The sequence below is a fragment of the Euwallacea similis genome, chromosome 12, assembly GCF_039881205.1.
Source record: "Euwallacea similis isolate ESF13 chromosome 12, ESF131.1, whole genome shotgun sequence".
NCBI classification, from domain to species: domain Eukaryota; kingdom Metazoa; phylum Arthropoda; class Insecta; order Coleoptera; family Curculionidae; genus Euwallacea; species Euwallacea similis.
The window spans coordinates 3,572,392-3,594,588 of NC_089620.1; the positions used below are offsets into that span (position 1 = coordinate 3,572,392).

Genomic DNA, 22,197 nt, shown 5'->3' on the forward strand with positions numbered 1-22,197 from the left:
GAAACATTGTTTTGATCTAGAACACATTCTTTTTAAATTAGGAAACGATATAAAATAAAGTAATATGCAATACACATCCATTAGGTATTGTTATAGTACTCCCTAACGTCATATTCTGTTTTTGTTACATTACAAGTTTTTTAATCGTACTGTAACTGATCTTTTACTGAACTTGCAACTTAAATTACTATGACTACCTTCTTTAGCGTCCCACCCATTTTTCAAAAGTTTTCTACTTCTAATTTTCCTATAATCGATTAATTTCTTAACATGCCAATTTTAGTGGTATATCCTGTACAAGAACGATTTTTACGTTAGTTTTCTTACATTACTTTAGATACATACAAGACTTCATTCTTCTGTTTTTCATTTTAGAGAATTGCCAAATCCACTATGCACCTACCAATTATACCAAAGTTTTGTGAACGCGGTTCAAGGATGCAGCACTGCTGTTCGAAACACCGACACCGACCATGAGAGACTTTTAAAAATGAGGGAAGCAGTACAAAAATTGCCACCACCACATTACAGGTAATGCACATTTATTACTCGATAAAACAAGAAAAGTATCGAAAAATTATTTCTCATTTGGTGACTCATATTTTTATTATTCGAAAAAATTAATAATTTTAACGTTTTTGTGGAATTTTTACGATATTTCATTTTTCGGAATTTAAGAACCTTGGAGTATTTGATGCGTCACCTTACAAAGGTAGCTGCTGAGAGCGGCAGCACCGGCATGACCACCCGAAACTTAGCCATAGTATGGGCGCCAAATCTGTTGAGGTGCGAGGCTTTGGAAGTTGGAGGGGTGGCTGCTTTACAAGGGGTTGGAGTACAGGTGAAGGGTTAATTTTCTTAATTATTTTTTGTGCAAATTTGTCCTAACGTCCTCCCATGTTATTAATTTAATATTATTCCAAAGTAGGACAAACGGGGATGATAATATTTAGGAACTTAAAGGGAAAAACAAATACAGATGCTATATATCAATAAACGTTACCAACCTATTAATCTAAAATAAAGAATCCCATTTAAAATTGGATCCTTACGATTTGTTGCGTGATAATAAAGTGAATTCTGTTTTGATGCTAAAAAATGTCTACGACTTATCACCTGAGCATCAAAAGTGAGTGCCATTTCTCATCTCAATTAAATCGCGGCAACTAAATTATACGGTCTGCTAGGAGCTTAACACTGCGAGTTAGGATTTCAGGCATGAAGTTGCATAATAAAAAGGCGCATCCTTAAAGTAAAATCCAAAACAAAACTCGATTTAAACTAGTTGCCATCTTACACCCAAAACTTATAATGTAAAAGTCTAAACAACTCAAATCGAATGATGTAATAATAAATATTTAAGTAATTGGTTCAATAAATTAAAGAGATGTCAATTGCTCCCAATTCAACATAAGCGGATATGTCTCCTATGGTTCCTAAAAAGTATTATTATCAATTATCGAGTTTTCATGAAGTGTCAACTTGAATTCTACTCATTTTATAATATGTCTTAATTGAATCAAATTAAATAAAATTCGTAGAAATAATTAGATCATTTTCACAATACAGGATAATTTTGAAGATAAAGCGGCATGTGACGACATTGCTTTAAAATTAAAAATTTTAGCTGATCATTAGGAAGCATTTAATTTTAGCAATACAGCCATAAATATCTACTGACGTTCACACCTTACTTTAAGCAAAATATTCAAGGAAACGTACTAATTTCAAACCCGAACAAAATAAATTGGTAATATATGAACTCCTTGATTAATGCTTGTTGCTATAGTTTACGGTTTTGGTCTATAAAACGTTAACTTTGGTACCTTTAGTCTCCACAACACACGTAAATTCGCAATCATCTGAACAAATAACCGCAACAATTTATTTTCTAATTACTTTACCTTGTACGAATCTTCAATATAAATACTCGTGTGAAGGACGTCAAGATTTAAATGTCTGTTTATGTAATAAATTAGATAAAATCACTATGCTATCAAACCATCGGTTTTCTTTTTAAAATATTCGAAGAAACCAACAAATATTTTATAGCGCTATTTTGCTTATTACCTAATTTACATTATTTTCTTGATAAGATAGAACTTCTCGTATTGGCTTCTGTCGCAAATTTCTCTGAATTACTATACATTAAAATTATTTATTTTTGCGTTAAATCCTTACGATATGCGGCATTTTCGCTAGTTAGTGCTATAATAATTATTATTAACAACTGGTCCTTTTACTAATATTTATTAAGTCTAGTAACTGAAAGATATTTAATTCGCATCTTCTGCAATGCGCAGGTTCTGTGCAGAATACTACGATTATAAAGTTTAAAATATATTATAATAGATATATTTCCAATTTACATTGAAAATGTGCTTTTCCGCACCGAAATAGAAAATAGTTTTTCCCTAATAAGTGCGAGAATGACACTTTTCGTTTCCCAAAGTGTTAGGGATTATATTTTCGCCAATGGTGTTTTAAAACGTCGTTTGATGATCAGAGGACACAAACATTTTAGGTAATTGGTACGGGAAAGTAATTATCAAGTTCTTTTAGGGGAAAACGGCATCTGCTCCATGATTGTTATATGCAAAATTCCTATAAATCCTTTGTATAGTTAGTTTGAGTTCATTGGAATGAGTAGCTGACGTTCTAAAAACTAAATTTTTATACTAACAACAACTCGGGGTCACTACAACTTTAGCTGAAAGTTCAGATCAACTTAGTTACCGAATTAATTTATAGCACGTTTTTGGTTTATTTTATAGAACATAAACATAGTAATTCTCGTGAACTTGTTTTTGTTAATTGGAGTTTAATTATCTATTATTTGAATAATTTTTAAATTACATGATTTTATTTTATTGTCTGACAACCTCTCACCTCATTAGGCAGTGGTAACAGAGTTCTTAATTTGCTATGCCGACCTAATCTTCTGTGATCGCTTGCCCAACATCGATCTACCGGAACTTGCTGAAAAAGAGAATCTTCTAGCGAAAAAGTGCAGACCTAATAGTTTAAATATTTCCACACCTACCAAACTGATTACCTTAGAGGAAGCCAGGTTTGTTTTCCAAATGTTTGTTTAAAATTTTTAACAATAATTTTATCATGTCTCGTCAATAGAAATAAACATCTGATGAATAGGGCCGAAGAATACAGCTACATAGAAGTCGGAGGAGGGCCAAGTAATTTGCCCAAGAAATATCACACAATCATTGAATTACCTCCGGGTAAGTTAACAAAAATATAATATTGTTAGAATCACAAAAAGTGCCTGCAAAGTAATTATCTAAAGTCGTTTTTCTCCATTTCTTTTTCCTTTTATTTAACAATTAATATTAATAATTCGATACCAATATTTAGGAGCAAGAAAAAGAGGCCACACCAAGCGGTCACCTTTAGGATGGCGAATGTTCTTTACGAGGTCTGCCCGGAATACCGCCCAGGGCGTCGTGGCCAAAACTAGGAAAATTTCCAACCCAATTACCATTAATGTAAACGATATTAATGATAAATTACAAAGTCTCACAAATATTGTACGTATATTTATTATACAGGACAAGTCAGTAACGGAGTCAGATCTCACCGACATGAGACGGAAATTGAGGTCTGTGAAATCGGCTGAAAGTTTGACTTCCGGCCATTCGGAACCCGCCAGCACTGAAGATGTTTTGGGGCCTTTACATTCGTTGATTAAACCTCCAGGGCATAATAGGTAAGGGAACAATAATGATTCATTTTATTTTAAACTTTCAAATGTCTTGAATTTAATATTTAATATTTATTCACAAAAAAATGACAATTTTTCTACATTGTTTGTTATATAAAAATAGTATTGAAGTGAAGCTTCTTTTTTCACCATTATCTTTTGCCTCAAATTGAGTCCAAAGTCCCCTCTTCGGACTTCAACTTGAATAATCTATTTAAAGAAAATTAATAATAGCGATGTTTAACCGAAAAGTCGAATAAAAATACTAACTTTCCCACAATTTGATCAATTGTATATAATTCTGAATTTAGGTCGGTATCCCATGATTCGTATTTCGATACGCTGCAATCGTCTCAGAACAACTCGGAAGGCTCCTTACTGGACCTGAGTGAAATCCATCTAAACTTCGATTTAGAAGAGTCGGAGATGCGGATATTTTCGGAGGATGAAAGTTTGGTCAGTTCACCGAGAATACAAAAAGATGTAAGTTTATTTCTTCCAATAGAATAAGTTTTTCTATTCCATAACTCAGATTTGACGTATTTTAATATCAAGGATTTAGTTGAAAGCCTTTTGCTGATATAGAGTGATTTAATCCAGCCTCTCTCATATGGAATTTGGAAAATCATTCACCATTTTCAGACCCAAAAACGCATCCTCACAAGGGTGCGTCCGGAAGACTTTGCGAGTACTACAAACTCTGTTAATCCTTCTCCAAAGAAACAGGCTCGACTGGTCTTATCTCCTGAATCGATGTCTCGAAAAAGGACCAGATTGGAAGATCAATTATCCGATATTCAGTTCATAGACTGCAGCACCCCTGAAAACACAGTGAGCACCACTGCCGTGATTCATGCCGTACCTGTCAGCCCTGAGGATGGCGGATTTAGCGAACCAAAGAATAAAAGTCCCAGGTAGGTTTCACTTTGAGGATTCGATTTTAGAGTAAGCTTAAACTTTACAATTTTGTTTTGTTTTTGTTTTATGTATGTATGAGAGATCTGCACCCTGAATTCATTCCTTTATCGTTTAATTTTTTTTAATTTAAAATTGTCATTAACTTAAATTAGAAATTAGCAATTTTGCCAGACACTTGTACTTTTTTTTCGATCCACCTTGAATTCATGTTTCTCTAACTAAATTTTTATCTTGAACTACTTTTACCTTGTCTTTCAGAAATTCGGAAAACCCAGACAATAAAAGACAATCTCTAAACCTAGAGTGTTCCTCTACAACGTCCCCCCACAGCTTAACCAAATCCTTTACTGACCTGGATCTTAGAGGGCAGTTTCTAATAGGAAACTCCATTTTGACCTCACCCACCCCAACTTCCCCTGGATACAAACAGCTGGGAGATTCGAGTGGGAACACGTCTCCGGGCTTTTCGCCAAATGGGGAGAGCTCTCCCTCAGAAATTAAGTATCAGTTTTTAAAGAAGATAGAGGGGGATAGTCCCGTAAAACAACCAAGCAGTCCTAATTATGAGAACATTTTGACTACAATTAGTATCACTTACAAGTCGCCCCCGAGAAGCGCCACTGTATCGCCTATGAAGAGTCCGGTATACGAGGATGTTAGTTTAAATGCTGAAAAAGTAAGTTTGATTTTAGGTTGGCCTAGTTTATATAATTTTTCAAAATTAGTGATGAATATATTGGGATCTGGGAAACCATAAAAGTCGGTGGAGAGTTAAATAAGGATAATATACAAAGCAGGGGCAAAAAGAATGTGAATATTTGTCGATATATTTGAGAAACTAGGCACTTTCGTAACTAAATTTATCGTCCAGGGGGACATACCAACGAGTACTGCCAGTCTTCCAATCCAAGAAGCCTCGCAGCCAGATATTTCCGACATTCCCGAGTATTTGTCGGTACAAAATCCATCAGCCGACAGGCCGAAAAGCCTCAGCGCACTGGAGGATAATTTTAGCTCCACCGACTCCACGTTGAAAGCCAACAGCAGTTGCGCTGTTTGCAACACCAGCGAACCTTTGTCGTTGACCTTAAGTTTGAATGATCAGAGAACTGTCAGTTCGAATCAGAGTTCCGGGTCCAATATCCAATATACTGCGAGTTTGAGCTCAGCGCCGTATCATTTCATGGAGGGGTCTGAAAGGTGATTTTTTCCGTAGTCTTCTACAATAGAGTTCTGACTGTTTGGTTTAGGTTAAGCCAAACGGACCTAAGCTTAAGTGAAGTAGTACCAATTAGTTCAACTGAAAATCTCGCCACTAGCCAAACTTCCATTAGCACCCCTATTAGCCCGTCGAGGAACAGTTTCAGCCCCAACGTCAGTCCTACTACGGCCGATAGCAGAGACTTGAGCAGTGAAAATCTTCTAAGTAAAGACGTGGATGTTTGGTCTAGTGCTCTGAAGCCAACTAGTGTTAATTTGATTGATTTTAGTCCTCAAGAACCTCCAAATAGTCCCAACAGGTTAGTGGATATACAATTTGAAACCTTAATTTAGTTCAATTGAATTGATAGTCATCGGTTGCTGTAAATCTTGAGAACTTTCAATAATAAATATTAACCTATCGATTATGAGAAGTAATACTTTAATACATGATAATTGCAAATGAGGAAATGAAGAACAGGTGTTTAAGAAGCAGTTAAGTGAAATAAAGTATTACTTCCCGCAGAATAAAACTAAGAAATAATTGTAACACTACAATTTTTTAAAACGGCACATTCATTTTCCTTTAGGTCGACTTCACAAAACGACAAAAGGAAGTCTGATGAAACGGAATCCTATGACGACAATGCGATCTACCAACAAGTTAAATACTTCCGTAGATCAATTCATGAGGTCAATGCTCTGCTTGATTTGGAAGCTTTAGGACGCACTCCTGGAAATAGCAATTCTGCCGAGCATAGACCGCCTTCAAAGGAAGAAACAGACTTTGATTCGTTGGAAAAAGATGATGGACATATTTACGAGAACTTGGATGGAGAAACGTTAAGAAGTGGAAGTAAACCACACAAGACTGATTGTAACGAATTAGAGACCGAGGTGCTCGAGACATGTAACGTCAAAGATTTAAAAAATATTTTCGAAGAAAAGAGCGCGAAACTTGAATCGCCCGTAAGGTGTAACAACTTCCAAGCTCCCAAAGAATGTCCCAAATCCCAAAATTTACCAGAAAATGATAGAAGTTTGTCAGAGATAGATGGTTCTTTATGCTTGAACTCTGAAACTGTGCCAAGATCGAGGATTCCTAGGAGTTTAAATGACGATAAAACATCTACAAGTGATTCTATTAAAATGGATTCCGCAAACTCCATCCGGTTGAAGAAATTTTATGAGAAGGACGGTCTTCCTCCCTGCGTAAGGGCGAGAAACTTGAAGTTGCAACAGAAAACACGCTCGCTGGACGAGAATGAATTTGAAAAAGAGTTCGGAGTTGCTAGTACCAATCCCAGGAGAAAGTCTTTTGACGAACGAATAGGGTAAGTCATTGTAAGAAAATGCATTAAGTATATCATATCTAGGATGAACTATTTTTGATATTTTGTACCGCAATATAAGAATTCGCACAGGTTCAAACCCGCGCGGTCGTTTGTACAAGACCCTCTATCGAATTTGCACCAAATAACCATTTCCCAATCAATTTTTTAAATGCATTTTGTACTAGTTATACAATACACCATTTTCAACCTCAACATCCTATTATTTCTGACATGAACTGACTTTTTTATTTTGAGATAAAGAATATGCTCTTAAATTTATGCCACATGTTTAGAGAATGCTCTGTATACAGAATAGCTCTCACAAGCCTGGTAATTTTTCCTTATTATAATACGTAATCAAATTTCCCTTTCCTTTTTCTACAGGTATAATACAAATTCGCTACCAAAAGTGTTAAATCAACCAAAGTTACTACCTAAGGACGAAAACGGTCAAATGGAGACTCTGCATTTGTCCCATAGCAACGAAAAGATAAATCTTATGGGTTTGAGCAAAGAATGCGTTGAGGAAGAAGAGCAGAAGAAAAGGGAAAGAATTGAAAAATACAAAGAAGAAAGACGGCGGATATTAAGCGAAAGATACAGGTGAAGATTTATTGATGTATTTGTTATTTATATGCAAGGTGTCCGTTTTACGAACCGTACAATTTGAAGGGGTCCTCAGCAACATCTGATTGAAAAATATTTTGTATGTTATCAGATCCGAATCCTTTAAAGAAGATAAGGACGTTCTGCTGAGCCGACTGAAAATTTACAAGGGGAAAGAAGAGCCAATCGATGACCTCATTTCGGTCGATTCGGACCGTCCTCCAAGAAGCCGACGAAAATGTACAAAAAGCGAGAGTGAGAGTGTGAATGAGTCCCGAATCGCCGAGGAACGAACAAGAGTCACCTCTAGTCCTGGGAAATCTGTGAGTACCTCACTACAACACTGAAATGTTGTATGGGACGCTTTCTTTTGTTCTTCGACCACACACTTCAATAAAATCCATCACTGATAACAGTTCAGGGCATAACATAACATACAGTATAACAAGGCATAACAGGACATAATTCAACAAATGAAAGATTAAAATACCATTGACACGAAATTAAAATGTCAATCAGTCAATCATCAATATCTTTCCAATGCAAACGATGGAATCAGTTACCACTAATGCATACATTAATTAATAGAAGAAAGCACCCATGATGAACTGTGGTTCATTGGGTGGGTCTTTATTTGGGTCTGATCAGATCCAAATTTCTGAAAGATTCTTATTTTAATATTTAATTCCTCTTAGAGTCCCGCACTGAACGCATCTCCAAGTCCTGCGCGAAGCCTCAGTTCCTTAACCACAACTCCTAGTCGTGAACCTCGGGATGGAATGCGCAGGGAGGATCAGCGTCCCCCAATGGGGAACAGCCTGAAAGTTCGGGCCGCCATTTTCGAGCAACAGAACCAAAAATCTATTCCTGTGACTGTTGAACTGGGGAGGTCGAATAGGGGACCGGTCAAGGGGGACAAATCCCGTTTTTCAAGAGGGAGTATTGAGCGAGAGAAAGGGGAGAGAATTTTTGGTGAGATTTTTTTCAAATTAAAGGATAGTTATTTGTTTTTCTTTTCATAATACTGAGAAGCTAACAAGCGTCAATAGAACTACTTTGTTTGGATGGTAATTTATGTAGAAACCAAAGAACTGGCTAATGTTCTTTATTGACAGCGCTCCTATGGAGATAATTATCAAAAATAAGCATCATTTATATCTCAATTAGCTTTACGTTGCGTTAAGTTAGATGTGTTTTATTGACCATCATGTAATGTCACATCTTGAAGAATCTATATTTTCTAGACTAACATGTAACAAGGACTGATCGCTTTAATAGGGATATAATTTCCTTGGTCGCAATGAACCAATGGCTTTTTGGTTTCAATTTCAGGTGATAAATCGGGGATTATAATTCCCACGGATGATATACCTAGTGATTTGAACGATTTGGATTTCATTCGTCATAAGAGGAGAGATGAGGAGAGTATGAAAGAAGAGAGGAGAAGACATACGTATGAGACAAGAGATAGGGAAACTGATGCGGAGCGATTGCGACGAGTGAGTTTGGAGAGTAAATCCAGTCCTAGGTAAGTTTGTAATAATCGCTTATTTTATCGAACACCGTTATTTAAATCTACGACCTAAACACTTGCCTTTACCCTTTAATGAATTAACAAAGAAAAGAAGAAACTTGACGAAGCGTGTTAAGAATTTATGGGTGTATGCTTAAAATTTGTGTAACACATAATTTCTTGAATTATCACTATACGGATATATTCCTTTTTCAATTTCAGGAAAGAAAAAATGTCTCCAACATACTGCATAAAGGACATGAAGGCGATATTTGAGTCAAAGTCCAAACAATAGCGTTTTGACCTTCAAACTTCTATAAAAATAATGTTGTTCAGTACCTAATACTTCACAGTTGTAATATTGTCGTCTTTAAATTGAAAGAGTTTTGACCAAAAATAAATATTTTTTTGCGTTTAAGTTGGATGTTATACAGGGAGTTTCACGAATGTTCAAATTCCAGTCGGTTCTTCGTGATGTCAAAAGAGATTTTTTAACCTCCTAGCAAAAGCTTGTACATACATAAAAATTAATTTGGTGTGTTCAGTAATTAGTTCTTAAGTTTTAATTGTTCATTTTTTTGGATTGTTTGTGTTTAAGTGCACTGGTACGTCTTGTTATTTAATTAATACCGATGTTGCAACCTTTACAAACTACGCGAATTTTTATAGAAAACACATGAAAATGTGATAGAGTTTTATACAAAACAAAACAAAGATCAACATTTATATTATAACTATATACAGGGTGTTGTCCTGAAGAATGTACCAGAAAAATTACGTGAGACCACCCTTTGTGTAATAAATAAAAGTGATATTGAAACAGTACAGTTAGTACAGCGATATAGAATAGAGAATTTGTGCTTGAAAAGTAAATTAACTAAGTCGTTTTGTCTGGTTTAGGGCCGGTATTTCAATCTCTTTGAACAATCCAATGATGTTTTCCCAACAAAATTACTTTTGTTTCATTCCTTATTAGCACCCTCTCCATGAAGTTAATGGCAATTAGTATGGCCTAAAAAGTATGGGCAAAAGACATGCGTCTTGAACTGAAAATAAAATGCATAGGACAATAAAAGTAATACTTTTATATAGTTATTATTTCCGACTTTTTTACGTTTTCATTTATTTATTATTCACTTTGGTTGTAAATACTGTACCTACGCTTTAAATTGCAAAAATATAGTTATGTTTCATTAAATGATATCATTTAAATTGTTGGGTTTTATTTTATGAAGGTACCTGATTCACCAGACAAGCTCACAGGTAAGGAATTGTAAAACAAACAATAGTAATTCATGAGATTAATGTAAGTAAAAAGCTCAAAACTAAGCTGATACAAATCTAAACACATAAAGAAAATTTATTTCATACTGTTCTGCACTCTGCTGATTTGCGGCCGATAGATCGAACATTATAGTACCTAATACTGTAATGTTGCTGAGTAACATTCCCAAACAAAAAGGATAAATCCCTATATCTTTAAGAAAATTTCAGTCGACTAATGGAAAAAATAGGCACCAATTTAATCTAAACATTACGATGTTAAGGTTTTTTTGCATATAAATAATAATATTTACAAAATATTCAATTTCGTCACAGTGAAAAATGTAGCCATGATATTACCATATTTTCAAGAAATATTATTTCTTTAATGTAGAATATAAATTCTTTATGTATAAAACGATAGTATAACATGTGATGAAGTTTACATTACTTTTTTTACTATTTTGCATTTTAAAATCTTTATTTTACTAGAGGCAATAACCTCAAATATAGGTACCAAGACTAGTACCTACTAGAAACCGCATTCAAATATTTTTCTTTATGCGTCTTGAAGGTCTTACAATTTATTTATATAAAGTAGTGTAAGAAAATTTTTCATGAACATCAATCGATACTCAAAGCCTTTTATTGTATTTTAGGTACCCAAATCCTCAGCTTCTCCTGCATTTATGGCTGCAGTTGTTGTTTCAATTCCTCCGCTGACTGTTGCACTGCCTGTAACTGACGCTGCCATTGAAACTGCAACACTTGCAGCTGCATTAATAGGAGTGATCGACTGGGTTACTGTGGTGCCTAAAATAAAATTTGTTGAAATTTATCGAGAGAGGAAGAGAGATGTTTTTTCGCCGAGAATACCAGTGGTAGGTCCTCCAACAGGAGTATTCTTGGGGTACCGGGGGTACCAATACCATATACATGCGGGGTTTCCTCGATCAATTTGTATGATAAAACTGTGGGCCTAGAGGAAAGGGTTTAATGAATCGATACCCATAGAAGAAAAAAATTATGTTTTACTGGGCAGAAACACAAATTTGCTGCCTTAGTTTATTTTATAACCTCATCTGCGACGCGGCTGGAAATATTGCTGCGACAGTAAATCTACTTTTTTTTCGCCTTATAAAACAAATAACTATTATTAGTACTGCTTACCAGTTGTATCGTCACCACTACTAACAATATTAAAGTTAGCACTTTCATTATTATTTTTAGCAAAAATCGGACATATTAGGTTCTTCAAAAAAGCTGACCGTTGCCGGAGGGAAACTGCAATACAGTACCTATATGTTAATAATATGAATTATATCATTCAATCACACATATACTAAATAATGTAATCACGAACCGTTTTGTATGGGCGTATTGTTACTACTAATGAGGCTTTATTTCCAAATCACTTTTTTGATTTCCGTTGGAGTAATTAGATCTCCAATCAGAGCAGAAAAAATCGTACATTGTACAACAACTAATTAGTCTATATTTTAAATACAGCATCTCTATTCTATTCTTATGTCTATACTGTAGTAAAATGATATAAACCTAATTCTCTTTTTACGTGATAGATACGTTCCAAAAAAATTCGTGTAAACAAGATACTGGATAAATGGAAAAATAGTAGATTGGTTCCATATTTAAAAAAGCAAGTGAAAAGTACAATAAACAATGTTAAAAAAATCTTGTTAGAGTTCACTTAAGAATGCATTAAAAAAATTTATAGAACATTGAAAATCATGTTAACACATTGAACGCTGACGACCTAAAAGATATTTAAAGCCTGAGCGCCGGCAACCTATCGGCTACTTAAAACCCAAACGCCGACCTCTTTCGCTGTTTCTGATCAATGAGTAATCAAAAAAAAAATTGTTGCATATTCGTCATATATAATTTAACGAAAATAAAAAATAGAAACAAAACCGACATTTTTAATTTATAGTTATAGAAAAAAAGATAGTTTTTTATTTCATGGTGAATTATTATATAAACATAACGTAAGTAGAAAACAAAAATATTAATATTTAAGGCAAATATGATATTTCTCGAAACATTGTCCAAGATGTAAGGGTACTAAGCATTCAGCGCACATAAAGCCGCTTCTTTTTTTATTAGCAGAATAAACTTTACACGGACGTCGTACATATTTGTTTGTTTTCCCTGATCCAACAATGTTGTTAACTTTATGTTTCTTCATATCACCTAAAAGTCTCTGGGAGTGATCAAATTTTGGTGTTGTAACATTTTGACTTTTTCTTTCCTTCACTCATCCTATCCTTATTTTGCTGGTAATAGATGTTGGATTCATTTACCATTAATTGAAACAAATCATCGCCAATAAACAATTCGACAACTTCTTTTATGTTTTTCTAATCAGTAGGAAAAATCTTTGGACCGGCTTCAGCAGTAAAATCTTGTATGTTAGGAATTTTATCAACATCTGACCATAATTCATTGTAACTATGCGATTCTGTGGACATTTCACAATCACTGGAATTATCGGAATCACTTGAATACTGTAATGGAACAGCTCTTGATGTTCTTGAACCCACATCACTATCACTGTCCTCGATTTCTATATCAGAATCTTTTAAATGTATCGAATAATCTGATAGAGGGTCAGCAATATACTCAATAATAATTTCATTCATATTTTATGGGTAAAAAACTACAGAATAATAAGACTTGTTATATTGTTCAACCAAAAGCGTAAGCGTACGAAAGATATACTAATCGAGACTGATTCTTGCTTGGATTGTTTCTGAACCATCATATACGTTTTGTTTTTAGAGTACAACAAATGAAGATCGACGTAACAATGACAAATGAAGTAAATCGATGTGTAAGACACCCGTACCAGCAAAGAAAATCCACATTATCGTAGAGCCGGCGCTCAACGCGTTAAAACAAAACAATTCGTGTAAAAAGAGATATTTTTTTTCTCTTTAACTCTTGTTAAATCAAATTCCTGTAAAAAAGGAATTAGGTGTACCAGAAAAAAATGTACAAGTTTGCCACGCTGTATATAGAAAATTATGCGCTTTCGACCGATGGGTCTATCAGCATTTTTTTATTATTTTGCATGCATACTATCACCCTCTGAAATATCTCTATAGTGATATGTTACACCCTGCATTTGTAGAAAGAATATGTGATTAGAGTTTGGCCCATTAAGTGAAGATCACCCTACTGGGTAGTTTCTTGCAGGTCTTGAAAACTCTTATTATTTTGTTTCTATTTGTCCATTAACTAGAAAATAATAGATCGATTATGTTTTATATAAGAAGAGTTGAAATTATCTGATATTTTATACGTTTAAGAAAGCGAGGGGAAAATTACTATTTTGTCATTCTTTCAAGTTAATAGTGAGACGTGCTTAAAACTTAAAAACTTAAATACATGAATTAGTACTTCATAATTCAGAAATCAGCGACGACCATCATCATTTTCTATACTTAATAGATGATGAATGCTATTAAACTTGCATTAAGTCGTGTTGCACGACATATATAAATTATAAAAATTGTTATTGTTCTTTAAACCGGAAACTTGTATACGTACCAAATATACAATGCTTACTATTTCATGGAAACAACAATATGTTGGAAATGTTATTTCACTATTTAGAATGGTTAAAAAAATGAATTATGATTTATATGATTATCGGACGTAAATGAATGTAATAAATAGAAATCACTATTCTGTTGAGTATGTAGTCAGAAAGAACTAGGTAAAGAGCTAGGTTACTAAACTTTGAAGAAATTACTCCTTTGAGATGTACTACAGTGCTCCGTTTCTGTTACTCTCGATGGTGTTGGTAAGTAATGCATCTAATGTTTTCTTAAAAATTGATTAGAATTTCAGCATCCTGTTAAATCCAGATTTACAAACAATCGCCTATTAAAATCTCCATCCTATTATAAAGAGTTGTTGTAGGGTGATTTTTAATTTGGAGATTTCTTTCTACCGGAAAAAGAAGCTAACAAAACGTTACCACATTTTCTCTTGGCGCTTTTCCGAAATATCAAAACTGACGAATTCCGAATTGTTACGAATAAAAAATAATACACCACAGGTCTTTTGAAAAATAAGAATTATTTTTAAATTCTCTGTTAATCTCCGAAAAAGGAAGCTTTTTTGAGTTTTTTCACACGACGTTCTCGAGTAAAAGAATAAAACTATTTTAATGTACGCCTCTATCTTCAATTATTTTTTCGTCGACAGACTAGTAACACCTTTACTTAATATAAACAAAATCATGCACATTAACGATAAATTTTTCATTTCTTTTTAACTTTAATGTACAATTTTATTATAGGCATGTAATAAAAAAATCATAGTCAGATTTTCTTCTTTTACGCGAGACTTACTTTCAGGTTTAGCCGTATTTTCGTTAGTATTGGTAGCTTGGAAAACTACTAAGAGGAAAATCCATATTTAGTTATCAGTTTTATTTTCAAGTAGAACAAAAACCCTAACTTAATAGTCCCCCTGTATTGATCAAATGTACAGAGGAAACTCCAAATAGGCACCTGCACTAATTACAGAGTTGCCTGAGTTTTAGAATCAATTTTATAGACTTCACAATAACAAGCCCAAGGGTTTAAATTTAATATACAGGGTGGCCGTTTGAAAACGAAATACGCGCAGTTCTGAACAGCTAAGAGAATTTATGAAAAAATACTTGGATACGTAAAACTTATTTATGAGGGGAAAACATTTTAGGCTAATTCGGATTCCCCTATCTGCAACCCCTTAAGAGGGGGTGTGTTCATCCCCAAAATCTTAAATTGAAATGGGGGTCGAGTGACACCTCATTTTGAAGGTAATTTAATGCACTTTTTAACGCCCGAATTTCAAGTCTTTGCTGTCAACACAACCAATATACCGGCTTCCCAAAGATACACAAATTGAGCTATTTTATCTGTTTCACTATGCTACGGTAACAAAAAATATTCCGATCAAACTTAAATAACGCGTTGTAACGTAGTTATTAATACTAACTCACTAAATAAATCCCCATTTCTCTAGGTAGTGGGAAACGCCCAATTCTCCCAATTCGTTCCTCAATTCTCTGAATCTTCTCTGCAATCCCCCTACGGAAATCCGCTTCAGCAGTCCTTTTATCCGTTCAAAATGGGTGGTTATCAACTGTTGAGGCCACCTCCACCTCACATGCACAATCCCTTCAGCAACGTTTTCAACGAGAAAGGAGAAAAGCTGAATTGCAGGATGGTTTGTTCTCCAATGGACGATTTAGATGAAATTAACGAGACCAATGCGAAGAAGGAGAGTGGAGAGAATAAAGTCGGAAAAAAGGAAAATGATACATAAATAGGAAAAACCCAAAGTTTCCTGGGATTTTAATGAAATATATTTTACGATTTTATTATGAGAATCAATGAATTTTTGTGATTTTGTCGTTCCTATTACAAATTTACAGTTTTAAAATTCAAATGTCGTACTCGCTTGAGATAAAACGGCTGAAGTGCCGTTACATGTAGTGAAGAATGATTTAACGAGGAAGACAGCGGAAATTTTAAACATTCTAAAAGCGAAACGGAATATTTCTAAGATGTCTAGTTATTTTCCTAAAAGGTGCGGAAAGGAATACTTTTCAACACTGTCATGGTAGTTGATCAAACGACACGAAGCGGAATTCGATCAGCTTTCGAATTCAATCGAAATAAACATGAATGTCACTCCATATCTCATGAACTAAAGGAGGTGTTGAAAGTCGTATTGTAATATCTCTTTTAGTTTTCTTTGTTAATAATCCTTTACGAATTCTTGAGGTTTACTGACTCCCAAAATTAGGTAATATTCTTCGAAATGGGGGTTAAAATATTTTCATTTAAATACACTGTCGAGAAAAATTCACAATCAAAGTTTACTTGGAATATTAAAGCTTAAAAAATGACAAAATAGTCCTCCCTGTACATGTCCCGTTTTTTTCCTTAAATGGACCAAATTGACCCTACACAGGTTATTAATTTTTCATTTTGGTATCCCAGATTCTTGGACATGCATTTAAACTTTTATAAATTGAAGCTCATTTTCAAAATCTCCAAAACAAATATCAAAAGTCACCGTGTGTTTTTGAAACTGAAAGAGATCAATTTGATATACATGTAGGTCTAATTGGAGGAATAAATTGTTATTTGCACAACAAAGGAGAAAAACGCTAATTTTATTCACGCGATTTATGATGCGGGAGGAGCAAAAATCCTGTTTTTTTTTCTTAAATAAGGAAGGAAAGTTTAATTTCCTATAAAGGTCGTAGAATGAATACTGAAATCTGTAATAATTACAGGACAAATAAGTAGTTGAAACAGATTATACAGTTTCCCTTATTTTGTAGCAAATCATTAAAAGCCTGTTAGATGCACTCTATTTAACCTCAATTTAGTGAATTGAATCCTAAAAGCAATCTCCATCAGTTTCTGAACAATTTTTAAAACAACGAGTAGAGGACGTGACTACTAAGTGGGCTGTTATACCCCACACTCCAAAAAATACCCCATTACCAAAATACCCGAAATTTATTCCGAAATTTCTTTAATTTTCCCCAGGTAGGTACTTGAGGATTTGAGAAGGTTTTTGATGCCTTTGCTTAAAAATTTTTCCAATGGTTTAAGTGGGGCAAAAAGATTAGTACTGTGGGTTTTTGGCGCTGGTTGGGGGCTAGATAGGTACCTGGGGGTAAAGGGAATATGGGTTGGGAATAGGTGCGAAACGAGGTATTTTTTGGGGTGTGGGGTATAACAGCCCACTTAGTAGTGACGTGTTCTTGGGTTTGTAGAGTATTTCTTTATCTTTATCTTATCTTTTATCTGAGGTTTCCAAATGGGACACCTTGTTTTTTTATTACATCATTAAATTTTTCTGTTATTACGAAGGGAGCATTTTTGTATTGAATCTTCTTATAGAAATTCTCAATAGTTTTCTAACAATCTTCAAATGAATAGGAGAAAACATATGTTTAGATTTATTATGTGTAAATATGAGAAGAATTTACCATGTTATAGAATATGGGGTTCAAAGACCTATCCGTACCTTCATCTGATGACTCCTGGATACCTCCTCTCCCAAGTCCGGGAATCAACCCCAGAGAAGGGAAAGAGAGGTAACAAACGCGGAAGGTCGAAGAGTGCATGTGCAATAGATAATAATCGGGGAATACCTGGACGTGGGCTTGTCCAAACAACGATCTATTGTATTATCAGAAGCCAGCCCTTTGGGACCCAGCATAAAGATTTGGTGGTAGTCTACAGTAGAATTTGAGGCAAGGATTCTACCTTACTATTAGGTCAAAATTAAATGGGATCAGATTGAGACAATTAAAAGATGTCTTGACGTATTTTTTTATAGTTTTTATTGGCTTTCGAGCAATTTGATCATTAGGATGCTGATTAAAACTTGATTAAGTTGGTACGCACCCTTTGCTGCTATATATTTTTACGCCGAAGTGATATTGGCAGCTAAAATCATTAAAAAAAAAATATATATATATATATATAAAACTCCTATTTAGTGTATAAGCAAATACTTACGTGGTGGCCTATTATTGCCTCTGCATGCTGCAGTGTGGGCAGGTCGAAGAGGACCACCTTTATTAGGATCATCAGCCAAGTCACGTTTGACGAAAAATCTGGATGACGCACTCTGTTTTGAATTTACTTGGAACGAACCTGAAATTGACCCATAATTTGATCTTAGCACAGCTCTACAGTTGTTCTTAACCCTATGCATGGGCTTTTATATGTTACATTTTCAACGTCGTTTGGACCTCTTTTACTGTAGCAATACATCTGAAGAATCAGAGAGGCAAAGCTTGGGCTCTGAAGATTTCTTTTTGTACCAATTTGTCATTTAATACGTATCTTCCTTATTCAAGCCTTTTTTCGAAGAACGAGGAATAAAGGTATCAATCTTAAGTACCACACGACTACAAAGAGTTCTCAGATGGAGGCGCATCATGTACATATAATTCTTGTACCAAAAAAATGTATTTTAAAGCTAAGGATATCTTGACTTAATCGTTTATTTGTTGATCTAGAGGATCGCAATTTTACGTGTTCAAAGTTTCAAATATACCTGAAGTAGAAGGGGGTTGAAATACCCCAAACTTGAAGATGAAAATTTAACACGTACAATTCTATGTACCGCACTGAAAGACGCACTGTGAATATTGTATATCAAGTATTGATACCTCCTTCATTGAAACGCATTGGCGGCTGACTTCCATTGCCTGGTGGTGGCGGCGGCGGTCCATACTGATGGTAATTTTGGCCAGATGAGCTTTGAGGAGCACCATTAGACATGACCTTAATGGTTTAACAATTTATACATATTAAGGATTTAATACTAAATTCAGTTGACTTACCGCAATTGTAGCTAAAATAGCTAAAGTAACAACACCATAGTATTTCATGATTAATATAAGGGTAGTAGAATATGATGCATGAATCAAACTTCTACTGGCATGTTGATGAGGGGCTGGTTGGTTTTATATGTAAAATTTTTAAATGCGACGTGGTGAAGGTGAAATAGAATAATATTCTATTTTTTTGTAAATTCGATGTTTCCTGAAATTATGTTCGAAATTCATTGTACAGTGATGAGCATTTTCGCTGAGTAAATGATAATTACCGACACGTTTTAATGATTTACAGTAAAATATTATTTTAATCGGAATAGGTACCTAAATATGTATGAAGAATAGATTTGTCAATAAGAACATTAAACTTAATTTAGCAACATTTCGGATTATCTAAGTTTCCCGGTAAATTTTTGGTAAATCTTCTAACAAAATGTGATAAGGAAAGATTTACAGGCAGTTAAATCACACAGGCTCATATTAAAAAAATTGCTTTTAAGGAAGTCTCGCTTATTAACCTTTCTTAAGACGAGCTCAGTAATTTCGTCGAGCTATGTCATGTCTTGCTTTTAAATAACCTATAATGCTTTTCCTACGACTTACCAAGTTCGATAGATAGAGGATAAGGACTGAATGGGCGATTTAATCATAAACTAAGTCTTAATTATACATCAGTACACGCATCCGAACACAGTGAACGATCGGTATCCTCTATTCAAACCTGGACGACCGGAGCCTATTTCAGAACCTGGGCGACTGAATGCCATCTTAGAGACCTGGTGCCAGAGTCAGACTTACATGGCCAGGGCCTCCCTTTTGACCCGGGATTTCACTTTGAGCATTATTCTCTGGAGGGCTTCCAATTTGTTAAAGCTCTTCTGACAAATGTACTTTATGTTCTTCGAACCAAATTGGACCTCCAGATACCTAATCGATTTCTTCAGTATGATGTAGGCATCGCTCACTAGAAAGATATTTTTCCTTTTCCTCTTCCTTCTCAAGATGACCGTCACGGTTTTTTCAGGAACTATGCTTAGTGAGTGGTCAGTCGGTCACTTTTCGCAACTGTGAATGGCCTAATTTGCTTCTCCCATCATTTCTGCATGATCGTCTCCGCTGACGACTGAAACTATGTCGCCCGCATATCCCACGGGCGTGATTTTTGGCGAATTCCCAGCTTTTAGTATCGAGTCGTATAGAATGTTCCATAACAGAGGCCCTAGACCTACTAGGACTTGACACTGGAGAGCATGAGATGAAGAAAATGCCCAAATAAATTGACATTCCATCTTAGAAATACGTCTGAAATATGACCTGTTAAGTATGTACTTTAATAATAACTAGTAAGAAAATTTGAGAGTTGAATTCTTTGTTATATACATACAATCCAGTATGGAATGCTCGAACCTTCTCAAGAAGAATAGAATTGAAGGCTTCAAATTAATGATCCACTCATGGCAATAGAAATTGCAGAGTCGAGGAACGGAAACAGAAAAGAGGAAATCAGATACTTTAAAACGAATCAAGAATTTGCACACATTTAAATTTAATAAACAGCTACAGATGCACATTATCAGTATCAAACAATGTCACCTTTAATGTATTATCTTTTACTCGTTGCTTCCGCGTTTCTTAACCTGAAGGGAATGCTTGATGAAGGAAAACCAGTTGAAGTGGAAAAAAATTCCACATTTAAGAAGACTGAGGAATTTGACGACACTAGGTTGGAATTTGATCAAGTTGTTAACGATAAAACATCTAGTTTTGCAGTTGTTGAGTCTTTGTACCTAGTTATCAGTAAGAGTATTAACAACAAAAAATCAATTTTTAATTGCACAGGAAAAACTTTCAAAGACAAAAAATAATCATTAAGGCCCCATAGAGAGGTATTTGCTTACACACATGCAAGTCATTAATTAATTTTATGAATTTGTACTATTACGTATTTACATAGGAAATGAGATGGGCAAGTGCAGCTAATTCAAAGCCATATAATCCCTGAAGTTGCATCCAGTTAGTGAATATGTTCAGTGGTGCTTGAAGGTTGTATATTTGTGTGAATTATCATTAGGTATATAAATCTGTTAAGGTATAAAATTGAATAATTTATCACCGCATATAGTTATCTAAGTATGTATTACTATATTATCTACTTCCAAATAAATGGTTTATCAGATTATATTAATAAGCAGTCGGCTGGTGTATCAGTAGAACCATCAAAGAATCTTGTATTTTCTCAATATTCGATGAACCAAATGAAATTTGGAAATTATTTTTTTGAAGCTTGGTTTAAGTACTATTAAATTTAGCAGCTGTTGTCGCATTTAACCAACCGTCTAATTTTAACGGTTTAGGAGATATCGAAAATAAACCACGGTAATTAGACCAACCTGTGTAGGGGGTCTGCGTGCCATAGAAAACCGAAATTTAGTACTGCGATACTAAAATAATGCAGATATTTCGATTCTCGGATCTTAAAATAACTGATCTCATTAAATCAGAAACCATCCTTCCGATACTCCTCTCCTAGTATAGTTTTCTCAGAAGTCGATCTTCCTATAATAAGCCAAGTCTCGTCACGGCACCACCCAGTAAACGTGATTAAGTGAAGAAAGGAGTATGTTAATCGATCAATCAATCAGTTACTTTATTGTCTCTAATTAAAAAAAAACATCGATGAAGAGCAATTAAGAAGCTTAAGCCAAAGCAAATAAAAAGTACCTATTTGGTCAATAGTAAGTAAAAATAACACCAATAAGTTAAGTATAGTTAAATGTAAAGTGAACTCTCAACATAGTGGACACTAATTCTACATCCCAAGAAAAGTTCCGTTAAAGTAAAACGGCCGTCAATGCAATGATATGACTTAAAAAGCAAAAACGACTTCAACTTCTTCTGAATAACCCGTGGGTCATCAAGTCATCCCATATGTGTACGCTAGATTTGTGGCAATGAGTCGAGTTGAGTCCAGAGACTCTCCTAAGAGTCCGTCCAGAATTCATAGGAATCTTGTCAAAATACTTATACATTAGTATCAGTAATGCAGTCTCGAGTATAAGTAAACAAAGCAGGATCTAGAAAAACTAACGACCAAATTATCTTAGGAATACTAAATCGCATCAATATAATGCCTCTAAACAAATTTCTCCAGCAAAACGTTGAAGCTTACACAATCAAAAGTCTTCGTTAGGTCCCAATAGCTGCAACGACCGAATCGCCTTAATACGGATGAAAGCCAAAGAAACAAGAATGACTA

At 34.6% G+C, this 22,197-nt stretch overlaps 4 protein-coding genes across 8 annotated transcripts in view; 2 read left to right on the forward strand and 2 right to left on the reverse strand.

The window, feature by feature from the left end:
- CdGAPr (GTPase-activating protein CdGAPr) overlaps positions 1–10,501 on the forward strand; it is a 36,093-nt gene extending 25,592 nt beyond the window's left edge. For all 5 annotated transcript variants that reach the window (XM_066395726.1, XM_066395725.1, XM_066395723.1 and 2 more), the window contains 17 exons: positions 376–531; positions 679–841; positions 2,898–3,070; positions 3,133–3,239; positions 3,373–3,503; positions 3,567–3,724; positions 4,030–4,201; positions 4,361–4,632; positions 4,895–5,312; positions 5,508–5,836; positions 5,887–6,156; positions 6,427–7,170; positions 7,555–7,773; positions 7,889–8,099; positions 8,472–8,748; positions 9,109–9,304; positions 9,512–10,501. In XM_066395726.1, the coding sequence (XP_066251823.1) occupies positions 376–531; positions 679–841; positions 2,898–3,070; positions 3,133–3,239; positions 3,373–3,503; positions 3,567–3,724; positions 4,030–4,201; positions 4,361–4,632; positions 4,895–5,312; positions 5,508–5,836; positions 5,887–6,156; positions 6,427–7,170; positions 7,555–7,773; positions 7,889–8,099; positions 8,472–8,748; positions 9,109–9,304; positions 9,512–9,584 (4,069 nt within the window). In that variant the 3' untranslated portion in view covers positions 9,585–10,501. The remainder of the gene's footprint in view (positions 1–375; positions 532–678; positions 842–2,897; positions 3,071–3,132; positions 3,240–3,372; positions 3,504–3,566; positions 3,725–4,029; positions 4,202–4,360; positions 4,633–4,894; positions 5,313–5,507; positions 5,837–5,886; positions 6,157–6,426; positions 7,171–7,554; positions 7,774–7,888; positions 8,100–8,471; positions 8,749–9,108; positions 9,305–9,511) is intronic.
- Positions 10,502–10,961: 460 nt separating this feature from the next.
- Positions 10,962–11,980, reverse strand: LOC136412622 (uncharacterized). Its single transcript, XM_066395739.1, has 3 exons — positions 11,723–11,980; positions 11,429–11,531; positions 10,962–11,365 (listed from the first exon to the last, which is right to left on the reverse strand). The coding sequence occupies exons 1-3, from the start codon at positions 11,768–11,770 to the stop codon at positions 11,208–11,210; spliced, it is 309 nt and encodes a 102-aa protein (XP_066251836.1). The 5' UTR covers positions 11,771–11,980; the 3' UTR covers positions 10,962–11,207.
- Positions 11,981–14,132: 2,152 nt separating this feature from the next.
- LOC136412570 (uncharacterized) lies at positions 14,133–15,959 on the forward strand. Its single transcript, XM_066395662.1, has 2 exons — positions 14,133–14,378; positions 15,593–15,959. The coding sequence occupies exons 1-2, from the start codon at positions 14,337–14,339 to the stop codon at positions 15,893–15,895; spliced, it is 345 nt and encodes a 114-aa protein (XP_066251759.1). The 5' UTR covers positions 14,133–14,336; the 3' UTR covers positions 15,896–15,959.
- A 1,960-nt stretch (positions 15,960–17,919) lies between these two features.
- On the reverse strand, positions 17,920–19,127 carry LOC136412621 (uncharacterized). The gene is made up of 4 exons (XM_066395738.1): positions 18,948–19,127; positions 18,774–18,888; positions 18,115–18,252; positions 17,920–18,042 (listed from the first exon to the last, which is right to left on the reverse strand). The coding sequence occupies exons 1-4, from the start codon at positions 18,993–18,995 to the stop codon at positions 18,020–18,022; spliced, it is 324 nt and encodes a 107-aa protein (XP_066251835.1). The 5' UTR covers positions 18,996–19,127; the 3' UTR covers positions 17,920–18,019.
- Positions 19,128–22,197: the final 3,070 nt, after the last annotated feature.